At 31.0% G+C, this 18,288-nt stretch overlaps 1 protein-coding gene across 1 annotated transcript in view; it reads left to right on the top strand.

Annotated features, from left to right (window-relative positions):
* HELRODRAFT_128993 (hypothetical protein) overlaps window positions 1-17,176 on the top strand; it is a gene marked incomplete at both ends in the record, with an annotated part of 25,601 nt that extends 8,425 nt beyond the window's left edge. The window contains 34 exons of the mRNA XM_009028381.1: window positions 822-881; window positions 964-1,065; window positions 1,406-1,478; window positions 1,698-1,829; window positions 1,982-1,983; window positions 2,058-2,170; window positions 3,454-3,566; window positions 4,185-4,316; window positions 4,704-4,776; window positions 5,068-5,188; window positions 5,438-5,529; window positions 6,062-6,228; window positions 6,631-6,767; window positions 7,218-7,305; window positions 7,590-7,779; window positions 7,842-7,948; window positions 8,023-8,128; window positions 8,194-8,354; window positions 8,425-8,574; window positions 9,441-9,493; window positions 10,516-10,664; window positions 11,231-11,402; window positions 11,533-11,639; window positions 11,934-12,023; window positions 12,221-12,334; window positions 12,430-12,495; window positions 12,981-13,072; window positions 13,240-13,393; window positions 13,638-13,690; window positions 14,109-14,183; window positions 14,822-14,918; window positions 15,458-15,563; window positions 16,644-16,748; window positions 17,091-17,176. Of these exons, the coding sequence (XP_009026629.1) occupies window positions 822-881; window positions 964-1,065; window positions 1,406-1,478; window positions 1,698-1,829; window positions 1,982-1,983; window positions 2,058-2,170; window positions 3,454-3,566; window positions 4,185-4,316; window positions 4,704-4,776; window positions 5,068-5,188; window positions 5,438-5,529; window positions 6,062-6,228; window positions 6,631-6,767; window positions 7,218-7,305; window positions 7,590-7,779; window positions 7,842-7,948; window positions 8,023-8,128; window positions 8,194-8,354; window positions 8,425-8,574; window positions 9,441-9,493; window positions 10,516-10,664; window positions 11,231-11,402; window positions 11,533-11,639; window positions 11,934-12,023; window positions 12,221-12,334; window positions 12,430-12,495; window positions 12,981-13,072; window positions 13,240-13,393; window positions 13,638-13,690; window positions 14,109-14,183; window positions 14,822-14,918; window positions 15,458-15,563; window positions 16,644-16,748; window positions 17,091-17,176 (3,638 nt within the window). The remainder of the gene's footprint in view (window positions 1-821; window positions 882-963; window positions 1,066-1,405; window positions 1,479-1,697; window positions 1,830-1,981; window positions 1,984-2,057; window positions 2,171-3,453; window positions 3,567-4,184; window positions 4,317-4,703; window positions 4,777-5,067; window positions 5,189-5,437; window positions 5,530-6,061; window positions 6,229-6,630; window positions 6,768-7,217; window positions 7,306-7,589; window positions 7,780-7,841; window positions 7,949-8,022; window positions 8,129-8,193; window positions 8,355-8,424; window positions 8,575-9,440; window positions 9,494-10,515; window positions 10,665-11,230; window positions 11,403-11,532; window positions 11,640-11,933; window positions 12,024-12,220; window positions 12,335-12,429; window positions 12,496-12,980; window positions 13,073-13,239; window positions 13,394-13,637; window positions 13,691-14,108; window positions 14,184-14,821; window positions 14,919-15,457; window positions 15,564-16,643; window positions 16,749-17,090) is intronic.
* Window positions 17,177-18,288: the final 1,112 nt, after the last annotated feature.

Here is an 18,288-nt window from a genome sequence, read left to right as displayed (position 1 = left end):
AAAACAGTATTAATAACGTTATCACTACAGAAAAGCTCTTTTCGGCCATCAACTGTGTAGTTATATAGTATTGTTCTACACTTTTACATTTTATTTAACTTTTATAAACTTCATTAAGATGATAAAAGTCTCGTTAGAAAAATTGAGAAACTCAACTACAAGTTGAATAATGCCGAAAACGCAGTGATCTTTATAAATAATTGTGTTTATGATAGTCTAAACCCAAAATAAATAAATTTATATAAATATACATTCAGTAGTAAAAACACAAAATTAAAAATCGAATTGATCATTGTGAGATATTTGAAGCTATGAAGCAATAACTGCCACTAGAAATTTTTCTCATTTCTCTAAACAAACTCTTTTACTGAAATTCTATAACGACGACTCAATTTTTGGGCATGTTGAAATTTTTTTAATTTTTTGTATCGTTATGTTTCGCGATTAGCTAACGTAACTACGTAGCACCTTATTTCCTAATTAACCTAGTGTTTGTAAATATACTTCGCTTTGCTTGTTGTACAGTTTTTTTTATTTGAAAAAATATTGTTTAAAAGATGAATTGCATGTTTTTGAGATGTTTTGTTTTCATTGCTCACTTCGTTGCCACAACATTTCAATTATTGAATTTGTTAAGCTTAAATCAAAGTGTGACAAATATCTTTAAAAAAAAATCAAATTTCGAATCAAAAACAGCCGTGCACATTGTAGAAATCATTCCTATGTTGTTTTTCAGTTGAAACGTTTAAAACTATTTTTTATTATGACGATTTTCATAGTTTTACACATCTTTAAACATTTTTAATAATCCTTTTGTGTAGAAGAAGTGATATTGAGTGAAGAGAAGACAACAGATGAAGAGAGGCTAAAAATTATACAAGGTTTTTAGTTCAACATAGTCTTAAAATTTTGTATATAATATGTTGATAAATTTTGCTCTAATAAATTATTATAATTTGGTAGCCCGCCAAAAAATAGCAGCCACAAAGATGAAACAGATGCAGCAGTTGGGTAGTAAGGACGAGACTGACCTTGACGACAACCTGGAGCTCTTCACAGCAATGGGTCGGTAACATCCATTAATAAACCGCGAATATTTTCAATCATTCTTTTAAAAAAAATATACTCAAACAGTTTTATCACGTAATTGCAAGTGAAAAATATTGTACAAAACAGATTAAAACAAATTTTGTAAAAATTAAAGTGATTCAATTATTATTTTTGTAATGGATTCTTCTTACTGACTCTATCAAAAACTTGACTGTTTGATTTTTTAAAGGAGTAAAATAACTCACAAAGATCATTAATTATATGAATTAAATTAAATTGAACATAGAAAAAATAACATTATTTTTTACATGTTAATTTTTTCTTATCAAAACAAGACATTTAATTTTCTTTGCAGGATTCCTTAAAAATCAGAAAAAGCCATCTTACAGCCGGTTTTCAGGCTTGTGGAGAATAGAAAAACAAATCAAGTATTTCTTTCCACTTAATAAAATAGATATATTTAAAAGTACACTGGTAAAGTTTGAGGGTATTCATGTTGCGTTTTTACGCTTCATGAAATAAACTTGTTAAAAAAAATAGGTGTAACTTTTTGATATGAAGCACGAAATATATCGCTACCTAACTATACAACTAGATAAATATGTTAATAAAATAATAAAAATAATATTTAAATTTTGCGTTGTCAGGTTCAAAGTTCGCCACATAGTCAAATCTCAGGGATTTTATTGGTTGATAATTGTCCTCGTCTTCCTCAACACAGTCTTCGTGGCAGTTGAGCACTACGATCAGGCTGCTTTTCTTACTGACTTTTTATGCAAGTTCTTTTGAAGGGTTTAATTAGTTTGTTTAGCACTTCAGATGTTATCTTGTTCAATCACTGTAGCCGTTTAATGGAAAATTTAAAAAAAACCGGAAAGTATTTTAAATTTGCTCTTTTGTAGATTGACAAAAACATTCACATTTTTAAGAGTTGTATCAACTTTTTCATCACTGAACAAATTACTAACAATGTAACCTAAATGTAGAAAAAATATTTCAACGCTCAGACTATGCAGAATTTGTATTCCTTGGTTTGTTCATGTTTGAAATGCTCTTCAAGATGTACGGTCTGGGCATACAAATTTACTTCCAGTCTTCATTCAACATATTCGACTGCGTGGTCAGTCTTCTCTTTTATTCAATTTCCCAATAGATACATCGTTTCAATATTACATTACTATTTTTTACATATTTTTGCCGTAAATAATTTCTTAAAAAGTTGGCATTCAAATATCAGACATTGATTTTCAAACTTTTTCACGTTAACTTTTGGTTCTTTAATTGATGTATGTGCCTTTTCCGTGCAACTAAATCTTTCAGAATGATAGAAGCAGCTAAACGAAAGAAACAACAAACAGGAAATTTATTTTGATACAATAATCTCAGATTTAATCGCCTGCTGGTACATTTACCAGCAATATGTGTGTTATTAAAATGACGGTTCTATCATTTTCATTCATTGATAATAAGATTACTACAATTTTGCCTTTTTAAACTCTTGATGTTCTTTCTATAAATTGGATTGTGCATTTAATTTGCAGCAACATTATTCTGTTGAAAAAATGTTTGGCAAACGATCGAACAAATAACTACTGAAGAAGTAACGATGGAGAATTTATCAAGTTTGTTAGAATTAATCTTGTGTGAAAAAAGGGCAGAGTTTAGTCGCCAGTGAGAGAGGGCTTAAAGAGTCTGTGTGATTGAAAACCAAATAATGTTTACTGCTAGTGTAAGAAGATGTTGAAACGATGGAACGACTTAAAAAGATGTTTGAAAGTTGGAACAGCTTTAGAAGATGTTGGAAAAAGAACACAAGAAGGTGTTGGAAAATGTAGAACATCATAAAAAATGTTGGGAGGGGGATAATGAATAATCGTAGCAAAAAAAGTCATGAAAAATTGAGTCCGGCAAGTTTTAAAGAACAAAAGGGCTTGGACAAAACATGGTTGGAAAAGTGCAAAACGGTTAGGGTTAGGGTTATATTTTATTATTTACAGTTGGAAAACTGATTAGGAAAATAGGAAAATCGAAGAATGAGTAAAATTTTGTAATACATTTTTTTAAATTCTAATTTTATTAGGCAAATAATTGCATAGCATAAGTTTTGTACAGCCCATCAACACAGTTATATTTTTTTAAATTTCATAATTTTACCGTTCTTTACTTGTTAAATGATACATTTTTGTCATTTTTGAATTTTACATAAAAAAAATTCGCATTTGCCAAAATGTTATTATTTAGAATTATTTTAAAATCTGCTGTTGGTTTATATTACAATAAGCCAAGTCAAAGCCTCGAACAATTCAGAGCTCAACATTATTATTAATATGCATTCATTGGTTACATTTAATCGAATTTATCTTTTACTGAACAGTAAAATGAAAAAAAAACATTTTATTTAAGGTGATAGCGGGAAGTTTGTTTGAGGTTGTCTGGGCTGAATTCTACAAAGATAGTTCATTCGGTATCAGCATATTGAGAGCTATGAGATTGTTGAGGATTTTCAAAGTCACCAGGTTTGGACATATAAATCATCTATTGATAACATTTGAAAGATAACATTTTTTAAATTCATTTGTTTTTCTTTAATTGTTTTGATGCATTTGTTACGTACCAACATTTGAATTGATCTCCAGCATTTCTTTATATTCAGTAGCCAACTCAATAAGATGGACTTAATAAAATCATATCAGTTAATTGCCATCCTCATCGTTCAAAACGCTTGATTGTAACTAACGAATGATGATAGCATCACCCCACAATTAATAAGAGACATGACCAACAGCAATCGCTTGATTGTTTAATTAAATTGTGAATCACCCATACACCCACCTTAGAGTTACGTTATGAAGTTGTTGGTGTAATTTTCACATTGAAAGTTTTGAATGAATTTCCAATTCGATTCGATTGCCCAACAAATTTTGAAGAACTTATTTAGAGTACTTGCAACTTAGCGAGTACATGTACAAATGTAGCACTACATTGAAGAGCAAATGTGAGTACAAATACTTAAGTACCTAGTACATGTGCGAGTACCATTTGTTTTCGATTTGCCTCCAAGTACAAATAGCAATTACTACACGATTGAAAAATTTTGTACGTCTATTTCAAGTTAGGTATTTTGAAACAAACAGGTACTGGTCATCCCTGAGGAACTTGGTGATATCGTTGCTAAACAGCATGAGATCGATCATCTCTCTGTTGTTTCTGCTCTTCCTTTTCATACTCATATTTGCTCTGCTTGGAATGCAACTATTCGGAGGAGAGTTAGTTGCTTTCCGTCACCTAAAAGTCATTTCAATCAATTTCTTACGTAAAAGTATTTTATTGTAAAAATACTAGTTTCAAATTTAAAAATCCCTGAACTCATCGCACACGTTGCGTGCGGATATCTCTGCATTTGAACCATTTACTGCCACTATTCATCGCCCATACTGCCCAGTTGCAGCTGATGAGTTCATTAAAAAGTTCACTTCTATTCTTAAATTTTTTTTCGTTAATTTGAAGGGTTAAAAGTGTCATTGTCAAACTTGGCCAGAGTTTTGATGATATATCTATATATATATATATATATATATATATATATATATATATATATATATACATATGCAAAAAACTTTAGTAGTAATTATAATAAAAATATTGAACGCAAGATTCAACTTCTCCACCGGACGACCGCCGTGCCACTTCGACACATTCACTCAAGCCTTATTAACCGTGTTTCAAGTTAGATCAATATTTGGTTTATTATTGGAGAAATTAAACAAAATCATATCAAACAAATTTGAAATAAATCTTTAGTAAAAGAACACAAAGTTTTAATAATTAAATCTGAAAACTATGACGCAATTGTTAAGAGTGTTCCAAGAATTGTTGAAAGTTTTAGAACGAAATTGCTATAAAGTTAGCAAAAAAACACAGTTTAAAATTATTGCAAAATATTTGACAATAAAAAAATTAAAAATCATTCAACTGTGTTTTCCAGAAAGTAATTTTGTTCATTTTAAAATTTTCCAGATCCTAACAGGGGAGGATTGGAATGAGGTGATGTTTTTCGCCATACAGTCACGCGGAGGCATTCAAAAAGGCGGCATGTTGTACTCCGTATACTTTATCATTCTAGTGCTCTTTGGCAATTGTTAGTTTTGTTTTTGAAATAAGATTCAATTAACTTTAAACGAACAAGCAATGTCGAATTATCGAAATGTGTAAAAATTGATCTTTTTTTTCAAGCAATGAAAATAATTTCGCGGCATACAAACAAATATAACTTATTTTTTATAGTGAAATTTTTAAAAATTGATAGTTCCTTGGCTCCTTAATTTCATTTTTTGGAGATATTTGAAAAAAATTTTGGCATTTTTCTATCTAAATAAAAATCTCGCAGATACGTTGCTGAATGTCTTTCTTGCTATCGCCGTCGACAACCTTGCCAACGCTCAAGAACTGACTGCCGCTGAGGAGGAACAGGACGAACAAGTACCTACCAAATTGAAGTTCTTCAAAATAATTCCATCACTGAGTTACCTAATGGCAGTTTTTTAATGATCGGTTGAAGACAGAACCATTTTACCATAAACCATTAGCTTAATTTTTTTTGTATTCGTGTTTAGTGATGCGCTGAATCGAATATACACGCAGCAAATATTGTCTTCTAAAAAGTAAAGTTAACAGCAATTGTTTTAATATTTTAAAAAATAATTATTGATTTATTCAACTGCAATACTCAGATTGTAATTTTTCCAGCAATATATGACGTAACGTTAGTGAATACGCACAAATCAACTCAGCGTTGTACACTTTAACGTGTGGTAGGTTAGGTAGAAATCTCTTTGCATTCCTAAATCAGTGCTAACGCCAACCCACGTTGATTGAACCATTTGTAAGCCTTGAATGTAAAAAAAAATCTACTAGATGATTTCGTGTTGGGTTTAATGTGAAATTTTTAAAAATTGATAGTTCCTTGGCTCCTTAGTTTCCTTGGCTAATATTCGATGAAATTTGACCTCAGAAACGTCTGAAAGAACTGGAGAAAGATGGCCTCTGTCTGGCCAACATACCTGACACCTTGCCAGGAAGCATTGATCCGCCCCACGTTAACATCTGCCCACCGAGTCCGCAGAACAATGTCGATCCAAAAACTATCAACTTCAACGTGTTAGCAGTCGAAATGTTTTTGTTATTGAGTTATGCCGCAGAATAATGGGCTACGGAGAAAATGTAACTTCTTTACTACTTTGTTAGAGTTATAAAATGGAAATTATTATATAATTCCTGTAACCGTTTTGTGGCTTACGATTTTGTCATTCTTTTAAATTTTTTAAAAATTTAACATGTTTTTGAGCTAGTGTTATCATAAAGTAAAAAAATAGAAGAATTAAAGCAGACATAATTTCAGACAAAAGAGTCAATCTTTATTTTTTAATGTGTTTCAGATTTTTTTTTAGGAAAATTACTCTTAAAAAGAGGGCTTGGCTCATCTTATTAAAGTGGTGGCCAATTTAGTTGACAGTTTTACTCAACAATCAATTCTTAAAACGTTCAATTTTTGCGAAATATGCATTCCATTTTATAATTCAGGATACAGTTTGGCAGTTCGTACAACAAAAACAACATAGAGGCCTCCTTAAGACGTCTGGATGCACTGAGAATCATCAACAACAACGACGTGGGTGCAAGTCAACAAAGTTTCGACTCCCATTCGGCGAGCTCGGAAGGTAGGGAGTGAAAAAAATTAATTATGAAAAAATATGATTGATATATTGTTCTTTGAAAAAATCAGAATTTGACAGACTGCTATAACATGTAGACAATATTATACAACTTCATTCACATTTACACGTACCTATTTTTCGAGTGTTTTTGTTTCAAAATTTTATAAACTAATCCATGTGATGTAATGAAGTTATAGTGATGTAAAAGACAGCTTTCAATGCTCTCATTACACTTTAATATTTACTTTTCACAAAATGTACACATTAGTTAACGTACTTATTTCATCTTTCTTGGGTTTAAATTGTTTAATTTTCAAAATTTAGTCTGGAACGAAATTTGATCCGTCATGAACTTTAAAAATAATTTCAGTTTTTAAAAGACCAGTTTCAACTTTCAATGATTACTTATAGAAAAAACAATACAAATGATTAGAATGGAATATTGAAACGCAGGAGAGAGTGATGATGATCAGAGTGCGTTTGACGGGCCCAAACCCATGTTACCATACAGCTCCATGTTCATTCTAGGCTCAACTAACCCGTTTGTACATTGAAACTTTGAAAATATTTCGCTACTGAATAAAGAAATAATTCAACTAAATAAACTACATAAATGCCGCCTGTTTAAAACTTAAAAACTATCGTACAGTTTGTGACTTATGTTTTCGATATTTCTAATTTCATATGATTTATAAGATATACGCGATTTATAATTATAAAATATTCATTAATATGTTTACTAGATTTATATGTAACCTGAAACCGCAATTGATATTCCGAAAAAATCTTAAATTTTTTAAATTAGAAAAATAACTGATTATTTAGAATTCGACGATTCTGTCACTTTGTGGTCAACTTGCGATATTTTGACCTGTTCATAATGATCGTCATATGCGCGTCAAGTATTGCACTGGCGGCAGAGGACCCAGTTCACGAACATTCAACCAGGAATGAGATCCTCAACTATTTTGATTTTGTTTTCACAGGCGTGTTTACCGTGGAGATGACGTTGAAAGTATGCGCTATAAAAATTGAAATTTTTATAAAGTAGAAAAATATATGTAACTCATCCTCCAGGTAATCAACCAAGGAATTATTTTCCATCCCGGATCGTACTGTAGAGATCTGTGGAATATTCTAGATGCAACGGTTGTCATCTGCGCTTTGGTTGCATTTGCTTTTTCGTTAGTGGCTTACTTTATGAAATAATTTATGGAGATAAGAGTATGAAAAATTAAATTTTAATTGAATATTTCAGTGGTGATACAAATTCCGCCAGCAAGAATTTAAATACAATCAAATCTCTGAGAGTATTGAGGGTTCTAAGGCCACTCAAAACTATAAATCGTGTCCCAAAGTTGAAAGTATTTCTTAGTAAACTTTATTGACATCGTCTTTGCTATTTACAAACCAACTTTTAAATTAAAAGGCAGTATTTGAATGTGTGGTGAATTCGTTGAAGAACGTGTTCAATATAATGATCGTCTACATGCTCTTTCAGTTTATTTTTGCTGTAATAGCCGTTCAACTCTTTAAAGGAAAATTTTTCTATTGTACGGACGAATCAAAAACTATCAAAGCGGAATGCAGGTTAAGATTGTGTTTATATTTTCAGTTAAAACAAATTTGAAGAATTATTTTCAACTCATGCCAATTTCAGAGGTGATTATTTTGAATACCAATTGGTGCGAGGGGCATACGTGCCTGAGGTCAAAGTCAGAAAGTGGGATAAAAGAGAGTTCAATTACGACAATGTCCCGAAAGCCATGTTGACGCTCTTTGCCGTGCAGACTGGCGAAGGCTGGCCACTGTGAGATGAGAACTTTCTTTTTCTTTTAAATATTTGAATGCGTATGTTTGTTTTGTCTCATGAGGCAAACATGAATCAGTTTTTGTTGTGATAATAAATTCAAAGTAAATGTAGATTCAAAAGTTAGAATGTAAATGCAGAGTTGCGATTTTTTTTAATCCTTCATTATACAGCTCTTATTTAAAGCTTGTTTGTTCTTATTTACCTAGGATCATGCTTTTTTTGTGGCGCAAAAACCGCATGCAGTTCGGCGCTGTTCGTTGTTGCTCAGCGACACTCAGTTTGAAACTTTATCGTCTGAGTTAACTTGCCAATCAGAATGGACTATCTATCTTGTCCATTTTTTTTATTAAATATTGACTTGCAGAAATGAAATTATTCATTGCGAAACGAATAGTTTTTAATCTTCGTAACTGAACCAGAGTCTATGCGACTCAGCTGTTCATCTTTTCAAATGAAAATCTCTTCATGATATATGCTATTTCCTTGTGTTAAACATATGATGTCGTGTACCACCGTGGCAGCTTGCAATATGTCTAGAGAAAAAAGATTTAATGCAATATTGTAACTCTAGACATTTCTAAAGATCTATCAATTTAGCCTGCTATGTGTACCTTTTTGTAAAGATATGGGGACTGTTGATGAGCAGTTATTGATGAACACATTTAATTTTAAACTTTAAATTTTTACTAATTTATTTTCTGTCAGCTACACAACAAATTGTGACATTTTAGTTTTTACTGCACAATAAATTAACTATGTTGATAGTATAAATAAGTCACAAAAGCTATCGAATTCAAATGAATATTTTACATGCAAATAAAAAATATTTTGGAAATTAGTAATTTTTGAAACGGTACTTGCAGTGTCCTGAGAAATTCAATAGATGCAACGCATAAAGACGAGGGGCCACAACCAGGTTGAAATTATTTTTTAAATCTTTTTTTTTGAATCACCTGATAACAGCGGGAGACCAAAATATTAATATTATTAATTATACAAAAATGCTTAGGTGTTGCACTGCAACAGAACTTTGAGCTTAAATTAAATGGATTTTAATTCAGTTTTTCAAAATAATACAATTTGTTAATTAGAGCTTTACCATATAAAAAGTTAAATTTTGACGGCAACTACGTAAGTAAGAGAACTAAAAACCGAAAACTAGTAGCGAAAATGATGACGGATGACCCGAAAACATGTTTAATTGTTTCATTCTTATCAGGTGCACTTATAACTTTAGAATTTAAAATGTTGGAAAAAACTTAATTCAATTTATAATCATTGAAAATATGCTTCATGTATCTTTGATAAATAAAAGTTATGGTTCAAAGAAAGCAGAAAAATAGAGAATTAGCAATCTAAACATTAAAATAAAAAAAGTTACAGAAAATGAGAGATTTTATGCTAAAAAGAATGAGAAAACTATTTTTAAATCGCCGCTCGATCCTCAGGTAGCATATAACATTGAATGGATCTCATTTTTTTCACACAAGGTCCTAGCCAATACGCTATTTGGGTCATGTCATATTGGCTCAATATTTAAAAGTTACCAACAATTTGTAACTGCTAATCTGTGGGATATGCTGACAAAACTCTGTTAATCTATTTAAAATTAATTTAACTGCAACAATGGGCTGTGTATTTAGACGTTTGATATTTAAAAAAACTAGACAGAAACCTCGTCAGAAATTTTGGATAAAATAATTAAAAAATTCTTGTATTTATTGCTCGTTAGTTGCTAATAGTTTAAAAAACACCTCAAACTTTTAGACGTCAATTATATGTACGTATATAGAAAATTTTTTTAATTGAGTCAAGGTATTGATTGTGATTTATAATTTTGTTAGCCCAAATAATTTTGGGCTCCCTAACTTATAAACTTATAGGATCAATTCATTCACTAAAATGTACGTCGTTGATGAACGTGAAAATTATTCGAAGGTTACCGCATGCAGATGGCCATATTTTACATAATCTATTTCATCGTTTTCCCGTTTTTCTTCATCAACATTTTCGTTGCCCTCATCATCATCACGTTCCAAGAGCAAGGAGAACATGAGTTGGAAGACCAAGAAATGGACAAGAATCAGGTTGGGTCTTACTAATGAATCAATACAATCATTTCGTGATCGATGGTTAATTACCTTCATGCGGAAACATTACGTGTAGGCTCTTCGTTTTATGAAACATGATTAAAATTTCAAATTATTAAATTAAATTTTTTTAATTTAAGTATTTTTAACTGACCAACGTTTTTTGTTCAATAACGTTTCCCGACCGATTAACCGACCAATTGACCGGTTTAACTCATCGTCTGACTAACCGTAGATTGACTTGAGTATTGTTTTTAAATATATTAAACCCTGTGGTTGCCGCGCCCACACCTATAGGCACACACACACGCACACACATAGGCACACACACACACGCACACACATAGGCATACACACACGCACACACATAGGCACACACACGCACACACATAGGCACACATAACTTATATGTATATTATACGACGTTCATTTTAGATGAGATCATCTGCAGCTAAATGTGCTTATACGAAACACTACGTAAAGACATTATTGTTTAAAATCTGTGTGTAAATTTTAATATTGTCTTTAATTTCATTAAGTTTACTTTGAATTTTTTTATTCAGAAACAGTGTATTGATTTTGTGATAAACGCACGGCCTATGTGCCGTTTTGTTCCAAAAAATAAAAACTCTCTGAGGTATTATATATGGAAAGTCATCGTGTCTCCGATTTTTGAATACACTGTCATGGCGATGATCGTCTGTAACACTCTCCTACTCATGATGAAGGTTTCGTGTTTTACTATTTTTCTTTTTTGTTCATAAATGAAATTGAATTAAAAACATCCAATTTTGTCTATGCTTGAAATGTTTTTTTTTATCTGAACAGTTTTACCAATATCCGAAAGTGCTGAAACCCGATTCAGACAACCAATACTCAAATTATCTCTCAGTCCTGGGGTATCTCAACATGTTTTTTACGTTTGCCTTCTTGTTTGAAGCTATTCTTAAAATTGCAGCCCTTGGTCCCAAAGTAAGTTGTAAAATATTTTAGCAGCACTGACATTAACATCATCATCATCATCATTATTATATTATCATTATTATTATTTTTTAGATATTCCTCAGAGGTTATTACAACAAAGACACGGTGCATATAAATACACGTAAATCAACGCATCACACACTTTTGTATGTGATAGGCGTGAATAATTTTGCATTAGAACCCGGACACTGCGTCAACAATGCCAGGCACCTTAACCATTACGCCATTGTTTTTGTATGACGGATGAACTTTTTATAAGATGATTTAACTTAAATTTTCCAGCTGTACGCGAAGGATAACTGGAACAAATTTGATTTCGTAACGGTGATGGGCAGCTGTGCTGAAGTTCTCATATCTCACTTCTTCAAGGATGTTCAAGAAGTTCGTTTTTGCGAATGCACCGGTTTTCAATGCATATCAATGACTGTTTGTGTATAGTATACCGAAACTTTGCCATTATTGGTCACTAATTAAAACTAACCCATTCGACTATCCATTTTGGACGTTTGCATATAAAGACATGGTTTAAAATGTGTATATTAAAAATCGTTTAAAAATAATATTTTCAGTCGATGATAAACATCGGGTTTTTAAGACTGTTTCGGGCAGCTCGCCTGATCAAACTGTTAAGACAGGGCTACACAATAAGGATACTTCTATGGACATTCGTTCAATCATTTAAAGTTATTTCGATTCGTTATTCTTCATTTATTTATATTAATTTCATTTAACTTTTTTTATATAAACTAATTTTATTTTTGAATATTTTTTCATGAAGGCTTTGCCCTATGTCATCCTTCTCATAGCTATGCTCTTCTTTATATACGCCATCATTGGAATGCAAGTTAGGGTTCATTCATAATTTATTCTCTAAATTAAACGGCTCATTTCTTTTTTAATTTTAAACTCTGCACAAATCGTTTGAAAAAATGTGGCAATAATTCAAAAGGCATTTTTGATTTTGACAAATGAACTTTAAAACGTATGGTCCAAGGTTCTAATAACTTTTTTATATATTTTTCTTATTGCAATTTGGCGTAACTTTTGAAAGTACAAAATGCTTCATTCTTATGGTTATTTTATATTTAAATTTTGTTTCGTGCTTCCTACACGTTCTATAAAACAACGTCCTTCGTGTTCGATGTTCCAAGCCTGATTTTCTACCACTTTTTAAGAAACTTTCACAGATTAACATTAACATATTGTTCTTTTGATTAATCAATTGGTCAGAAAATAATAAGACAGCAATGTCACAAAATAACGAGATTAAAATTCAAATGAATAATTCTACAATTTAATCTGAAAAAAATTGTTTGAAATTTTTCGCAGATATTTGGCAACATAGCATTAAAATCAAGCAGCGATATAAACAGACACAACAACTTTCGAACGTTTTTTAACGGAGTATTGTTGTTATTCAGGTTCGTAGCAGATATATAACTCAAGAATAATATTTATGACGGTTGATGCTATTACATCGAACATTTTTAAACAGATAACCTTTCAAGAAAACACACATAAAAATCAAAAATACACTTCAATTTTTTCTAAAATTGAAAATCCCAAATTTGAATGACGAAATTGTTAGGTGTGCAACAGGCGAAAGCTGGCAGCAGATAATGTTGTCCTGCATGGCTGGCAAACCTTGCGACCCTGAGGCTTCTGTCACTAAGCAGAACTCGTGCGGGTTGGACATCGCCGTTCCATATTTTGTCTCCTTCATATTTTTCTGCTCTTTTCTTGTAAGTTAATTAAATTTCTTTCAGTATTCATTTTTCTCAATTTTGTTAGAGATGAATTAATAAAAGAATGGATAACTTACACTTTAACATTTTAAAGATATTTTTTGGCAGTGGAAAATTAAAAAGAATATAAAAAGGACTCAAAGATTAAACAAAATTTTGAACAAATGCTGCTATTTACTTGAAAATTTTTTCAAAAATTGTTTTTCGTTGTAATGAATTTAAAAAATTGAATTCATGTCAGATGCTGAATCTGTTCGTCGCCGTCATTATGGATAACTTTGACTATCTTACGAGGTTTTTTGATACTTTAACCTTTTCAGAAACAAATTTTATTACTCAATAAAGTTGCGTTGATTCATTTTATAACTTGTGCTTTCTTTAATTCAACACATACAAAATTTATTCATGTTTTATAATTTTGAAAACAAAATTTATTTTGAGATGAAACCAAGAAACTCTTATATTGATAGTTTCGCCATTGAAATGATTTTTAAAAAATAAGTTTAGTTTACGAGTTTACGGTTGTTTATGTTTTATATTGCCGATAGAATCTTACAGCTTGCAAAAAATAAAAAAATTAAACACAGAGACTCGTCGATTTTACGAGTTTACGGTTTACTCGTCGATTTTAGTTTACGAGTTTACGGTTGCTTATGTTTTATATTGCCGATAGAATCTTACAGCTTGCAAAAAATAAAAAAATTAAACACAGAGACTCGTCGATTCTCGGTCCTCACCATTTAGACGAATTCATCAGAGTCTGGGCTGACTATGACCCTGGAGCGACGTTAGTGAACTTGGTGACGTGCATTCATTACTGCGACATTAATTAGTCAATTCAGCATTTTATTATAGAATAATAGTTTAGTAAAAGTCTTCATGTGAACAAATTTGATTTGAAGAATGTTCATTCAAATTTTCAAAGTACGAAACGCGCTCTTTTTTAATTATATTTCTTTGTAAAGTTAAATTTCCTTTATAGGCGTGACCAGGAAGGAGTCTTGAGTCCACAGCCTCCACGATAATTTATATTAATTTATGTAAATTTACGGAAATGTATGCAAATTTAGACCCTACATGGATAAACGTTACAAATTTATTAATAAAAACTTTTAGGATAGATTTCCAAACTTCTCGCCGAACAATTTTCTTGACGATTGCGTCATTGGTTTCATCTGAAATCGGATAAATTTAATTAATAACTAACAAACTTTGCCTTTTCCATCTTTGTGTGAGGCAATAACTGTAAAAAACTAACTATTTATGAAATCCTTGTTCCATCTGACCAAATTTTACAATGTGCAGAACAAATTTACATCTTCGTTTCTTTATAACGCCACTTTGACAAAAATTTTGCGTAGTAGCTTCAGTTTTGTTTCTATGTTGATATTACTAACTAAAGGGCAAATCCTCGCATACATACAGCAATCGCATCTCCGTCACAAACATGTACGAGATGATGAGGACCATGGAGCCGCCAGTGGGTTTCGGGAAAAAATGTCCTTACAGGCTTGCTTACAGAGTTAGATTCAGTTTTATTTATTGCTTTTTAAAATTACTTATTTAAAGTCAAACGTCTTGCAATGCATTAAAGTTTAATGAAGCTAAACCACGGCTGATTTTTCTGTAACACTATAACACTGAGCCTGCTCATTATTTATTCAACGAACAACATCTAGCCAACCCCCTAATCAATCAGTCAATCAATCATTCAAATAATCAATCAATCTATCTATCAATAAATTTATCAATCTATCAACTAATTAATCAACTAATCAATCAACAAATCAATCGATTGATCGCTCAATCAATTAATCACTTTAATTAGTGAGTTTGTGCGAAATTACGCATCATAAATAAACTTAAGTGTTTCTTGTGTGCGAAACTCCAAATTATAAATACTTTAAGTACTGTTTAACTTACAGTTATAAATTTTTGAAACATACATAGAGGACGAAATTTTTAAACTCACAACATATTGTACAAGTTCACGTTTAAATAAGCGGCACTATCATTTTTGAAAAGTTAATAAGTATAAATTTTAAAATATTTTTTTCAAAGAAACTCATCCGGATGAACATGCCAGTGGACGAAAATGGGACGGTCCACTTCTCGACGACGTTGTTTGCGCTGATCCGGGAGTCACTGGGTATCAGAATGGGTCCTGGTCAGTTTTTTGCGAAATAATAATTATATTGTTATCTAATTAATAAGATAATTAAACTAATTTAAATACTTTCGTTTAGTTTTTTATTTTCTGATTTGTTTTTACTGTGTGTTTATAAGTTTATTAGTTTTTTTTAACAAATTAATTTCATGTAACGCATTAAAAAAACGAAACATGAAAAAGGGCCCTAAAAAAGATATAAAAGTTTCATTTTTTAACAAACAGCTTTTACAATGTTTGCACGTTGTTATAAACATTGCCAAGCCAATTTTTTCTAAAAATAATATACCGTTTATTAAAGAACAAATTCGTTTAACAGATTTTTAAATTTCACCATTCAACACTAAAATTATTATTTTTAGCTTCACTGTTACTAATTTATCTCAAAAATTGTTTTAGCTGATGAGATGAATAAAAACGACGACTCGTTAAATATGAAGTGCAATTTATAAGAGCGTGATTTTTATACAGACAAATTTCAACAAAAATGTTTTCAAATTTCTTTTTCAATTAATATGTGGAGTTTTGACAAATTAAAAAATTTTCATCTTGCTTTTCTTTGTCGCAAAGTGAGGCAATTTGAAAAAAAACCTTCATTGAAAAAAAATTTTTTCAATAACAAAGTTGACGCAACATAGCAATAAGTTATTTTTTACACAATCCAAGGAATAAAATTTTCGATTTATTTATTGTTGGCAGTTCAAAATACTTGTTATGAAGTAATTCGATCAAAATATTTTATATTAGTTATTCAAAAGTTTTTTTTAGCGTCTGTTCAGTAACGTGCAATAGAATTTAGAATTTGGATAAATGTCCTGTAAAAATATTTAACACTATTGCTAGTCAAATGCATGCATTTACGCAGTTTTGTATTGCTGAATAAACACACTTCAAAGGAAGTGTTCCAGCTTAAAGAATGCCTGTTTTTGTGTGTATTTATATGCCTGATATATAAATAAATTTTCAATTATATGCTTAGTGTAATAGGGCAAGATTTTTCGTGAAAATTTTGTTTTGTGAAAAATGTTAAAAATTCAGTGAACGTGTTTAAAATATCTTTTTTTTCAAAAATCGTTTTAGCTGATGAGATGAATAAAAACGACGACGCGCTGCGAGAAACGATAAAGAAACTCTGGCCCATTGAATCGAAGAAGATCTTGAACTTTCTAGTTCCAACCAACGAAGGTTTCCTCAAATTATTTGTTTCTCATCTGATGTAAGCATTCGATTTCATCTGTTCTAAGATTTGTTTTAGTTATATTTCACTTAAGCTTGATGCTTTTTGATTGCAGTCTTAACTTGAATCATAATCAAAGTGATGTTTTGAAATTTTGAAGCAGCAAGCAAGCTAAATTAAGCTTAATAAATCGCCATCAACAACTGCAATAAATTTTGAAATTAGTCCAATATATAGTTTATAGATTTTCCTTGAAACGTGAATTTTTCTTGCAGTATGGTTTTCCGTTTTTGCTTTAAAATATAATAAATTTGCTTATAATATATTGAAATTTTTTTTGACAATTTAAGAGCTTGGCAATCATAAAATGACAGTCGGCAAAATATATGCAGGCCTCTTGATTGCAGAAAACTGGAAAGCATTCAAGTCCAACAAAACTGAGGTATTATATTATGATTGCTATGAATCGATGTTTTTTATTAAAAATTATTATCGTACAACCGATGGTTTCATAGTCCCATTTCTTTACAATTGATCTTAAAATTAAATTATTTTACAATAAATTTACATACCTTACCGACTTAATTACAGAATATTTACGGCAAAAAATGTGATTCACTGGAGGTTTGTTTATCATTTTGTCATTTACATCTTAAAAACTGTCTCTTATTTGAGCAAATATCAAATGCTTCCTCTTTGTTGTGTAATGCCAACAAATTAACAAATTAATTTCAACTTTTTAACTTTTCATTTATAATTTTTTCAAAAAAAAATATTTTTTATGTGCATTCATATGTAATCAGAAATTTCAGTATATGTGCGGTACCCTACATATATAAGAACACTACATCGGCAATAAAAAAATTAACTGAATGAAAAACCCTCAAAAACCAATGAACAAGAAACACTAACAGACACATTCACTTGCAAGCAAACAAACAAACAGACGGACAAACAAACAAATGAACACCACACACACTAATGAGAGACATGACACGTGGAGTGCGAGATATGATATGATATAAATAGATAATTTACTGGTTTACAGTAAAAATTATAACAAAACCTCGGCCTCAGCTTTGATTTTTGTCTATGCGGTGTTTACACCGTGTTATCTTTTCGGATAATTATACAATCCAAGATTGACTCCATCAAAGAAGAGCTTCACTCTAAAAAGTAATCCTCGTGATCTCTGGCGATCGCTCAACAACCTCCTTCTTTCTCGTCCGCCACAACACTATTTTGATGATGAGTGCCAAATCTTTGTCAACTCTTTCGCAAATCATTTCTTATCAAAAATAAATAATATACATCAGTCAATTAAAAACAATGTTGAAACAGATAACATAACACCTTCCAAACACAGACCACAATCAACAAATATATTCGACGCCTTTCCTGCTGTTTCGGTTTCGGAGGTGTTAAAACTCATCTACTCTCTTGCTAATAACACATCTCCACTTGACGTTTTCGCATACTGTTCTTTTCACAAAATTTTCCCAACTCCACGCTCCTGTGATCTCAAAGCTTGCTAATCTTTCTTTTAGC

The sequence above is a fragment of the Helobdella robusta genome (assembly GCF_000326865.2).
Source record: "Helobdella robusta unplaced genomic scaffold HELROscaffold_55, whole genome shotgun sequence".
Classification (NCBI taxonomy): domain Eukaryota; kingdom Metazoa; phylum Annelida; class Clitellata; order Rhynchobdellida; family Glossiphoniidae; genus Helobdella; species Helobdella robusta.
The sequence above is the reverse complement of the archived record's forward strand: the minus strand, read 5'-3'. Positions and strand labels throughout refer to the sequence as shown.